The sequence below is a fragment of the Serpula lacrymans genome (assembly GCF_000218685.1).
Source record: "Serpula lacrymans var. lacrymans S7.9 unplaced genomic scaffold SERLAscaffold_16, whole genome shotgun sequence".
NCBI lineage: Eukaryota > Fungi > Basidiomycota > Agaricomycetes > Boletales > Serpulaceae > Serpula > Serpula lacrymans.
In genome coordinates this window covers 711,902-714,475 of record NW_006763305.1, presented here as the reverse complement: position 1 = coordinate 714,475, position 2,574 = coordinate 711,902, and the positions used below count along the sequence as shown (strand labels likewise).

General features: G+C 42.0%; 1 protein-coding gene across 1 annotated transcript; it reads right to left on the bottom strand.

Annotated features, from left to right (window-relative positions):
• Positions 1-550: 550 nt before the first annotated feature.
• Positions 551-983, bottom strand: SERLADRAFT_443112 (uncharacterized protein; the record flags this gene model as incomplete). Its single annotated transcript, XM_007323714.1, has 3 exons — positions 551-683; positions 745-814; positions 890-983. The coding sequence occupies 3 exons, from the start codon at positions 981-983 to the stop codon at positions 551-553; spliced, it is 297 nt and encodes a 98-aa protein (XP_007323776.1).
• Positions 984-2,574: the final 1,591 nt, after the last annotated feature.

Below are 2,574 nucleotides of genomic sequence, written 5' to 3'. Positions count from 1 at the left end.
ATCAGTGGGTTGTAGAGGCCGAACTGCACTAACACAAGCTCCTGCCACAATTGATAAGCACAAGATGTCTATAGTCTGGAAGATATTCTTTCTTTGAGCTGCTGACTACAAGTCAAACACCATGAGCATCTAGCTACAAGCTGCAGACTCAATATGACTAACCTTTGAGGCAAGTTATTCTGCTACCAGTATGGCATTTGCAACATTGCCGCTTCGCTCGCTTTCAACATTGTTGGCAAGTATATTTGAAATCCACCTTACTGCGCGCTCACGGCCGGAGCCAACTGCTTGATCTTGCTGCTTGTCCAGGATGGACTGGAATTGTCATATAAGATCACCACAAACTTTATTTTTCTTGGCTGAGCTGTCTCTTGAGAGTGTGCGCAGCTGAGAGGTAGTATTATCCAGGTCATGGGATGGCTTGGAGGTTTGAGTACGCACTCCAAGCTTGGCTTGGCAGGTTTCATGTTTATGTCACATGGTAACAAGCTGTTGCAGGTTAATTTCTCGTCTATCCAGAAGCTCTCCTTTTCCAAATAGCTTGCTCAATTCATTGGTGACCTGCAGCATTGGGGACTTTAATGGTTGAGCAAATCTTAATAGTGCTGTGAATGGCATGGGTTTCCTCTGCGTATATTTCATCCATGTATTCCTCATATTCTTTAAGTTCTAGAAGACCCAACCTAGACAAGAAAAAGAAATAGTGAGCAAGAAGAGGCAGGTGTAATTTAATGGTCAGCTTACACTTGAGACATGTTGTCAACATTGAGGGTTAGTGATGCAAAGGTAAGTTCGGCAAGTATCTTTTGCTTATCTGTGCTGTTATCCAATTGCATCAAAAATGGCAAAACCACATATTCATTGAGGTATTGGAGTTCTTAAGCTTCACAAACGTCTTCGTTTTCTGCATTCTCGTTAACCTCTGACTCCAAATCTGAGCCTTCACCAGTATCTGAGCCAGGATCAGACCCATCTCCATGCATAGTATTAGTCAAAACCTTGCTTTTGAGCCAAAAATGAATGCTTGGTAACCAAATATGATTTTGAGAAGAGATGGTTCAATGCAGCTGAATTGGATTCAACCCAAGTAGCGCAACAAGGCTATCGCACTCTTCTATTGCTTGGCTTGCTGCATTTTCTATTTCAATATCTGATGGGAACCGAGATAGTGCAAGAATGTCAAGATAATGTGTATGATTGTATCCTTTGGCCCTTCCTCTGAAATTGCTTGTGTATCCTGCAAAGACTGCTTTATGGAGCTTGATATGCAGTTTTGGAAGCATGTACTAGAAGTCAAGCATAGTGAAGTCTTTGACAGTTTTATGTGCTTCTCTAAACTTCTATTCCTCTCCATACCTCATTCATGTGTCTTTCAGCAAGAGTGCAAAACCAATTCACTCGCTCCTTAGATCAACTACCATCACACCACAAACCATCACCAAAAATTGCATGAGAGATTGTGTTGACTGTACATATGCCACATGAATAGCTGTCCTTTTGTTCTCCGTGTTGCAAGATATCCCCAAGGTTTGTGAATTAAACTCCAACCCAAGAAAGAATCTATTGTTGAAGGGAATGAATAAATTTGGTTGGTGTTTGCACTTTACCGGCAAGAGAGTCTCCTATATTGGGTTTACATGCAACGTGCAGAACTGACCATATCCAATAGACCTCTCTCCTACATCAATGAACATGGCAATCCAGTGATTACCATTTGTGAACACCGGAAAGTAGAACAACAAGACGGTACTTCTTTCATACACTTCTCATACCATTTCAAGACACTAATGTATCCCGTCCTTGTGATGTCAGTTTTCCCACCTGTTGCATAAATTGCCCTTACAAACATTGTCCCTCTAATTACAGCCAAATATGGTTCTGATGCATTGGACTCAGAGACACGGTAAGTCATTTGCTCCATCATAATATCCATCACTTCATCATTAATCTAGTCTGTTCCAAGAAGCACAATGAGTAGTTTTGTAGTGATGCTGATAGAGTCAACGGATGGGTATCCTTGGATGGGGGCATTTCAACTGAAGGTTAAGAATATCCTTTTGGTGTATTCATATTCCTGTATGGCATTATCCTTCAAGCGGCTATCACTGGCAAGCCAGTCTCCAGCTTTTTTCCACATGTCACGAACTTTGATAACTGTCTGTAGGTCTTTGCAAGCGGAAAGGACCCATAAAGGCAGTCTTTCACAGCCGTCATTATACCTCCAGTCAATCATTGAGCATGCACCATCAAGCCATTCCTGTTTTGATGCAACTTCCAGCTCTTAAAGGAAGCTATCACATGGGATTGGCCGTATGGTAAGTCCTTCCACACTGCTGGTGGGCTCATCATGGCTAAACCAATTCTTGGCTTTAATGGTGATAAATGCAGATGACAAGGGAGGGAAGTTGAACTTGAGAAGCCTAGCTATTGAGTGTTGCAACTTCTACTCCTTTTATGGACTACTCATTTTTCCTTACTCATCAGTTATACCATCGGACCGATGACTCATTTCCTTCACGTACATTTCCGTTTTCTTCGCAGACTGCATTGCCTAGTATAGTAGTTAGCCCTCAA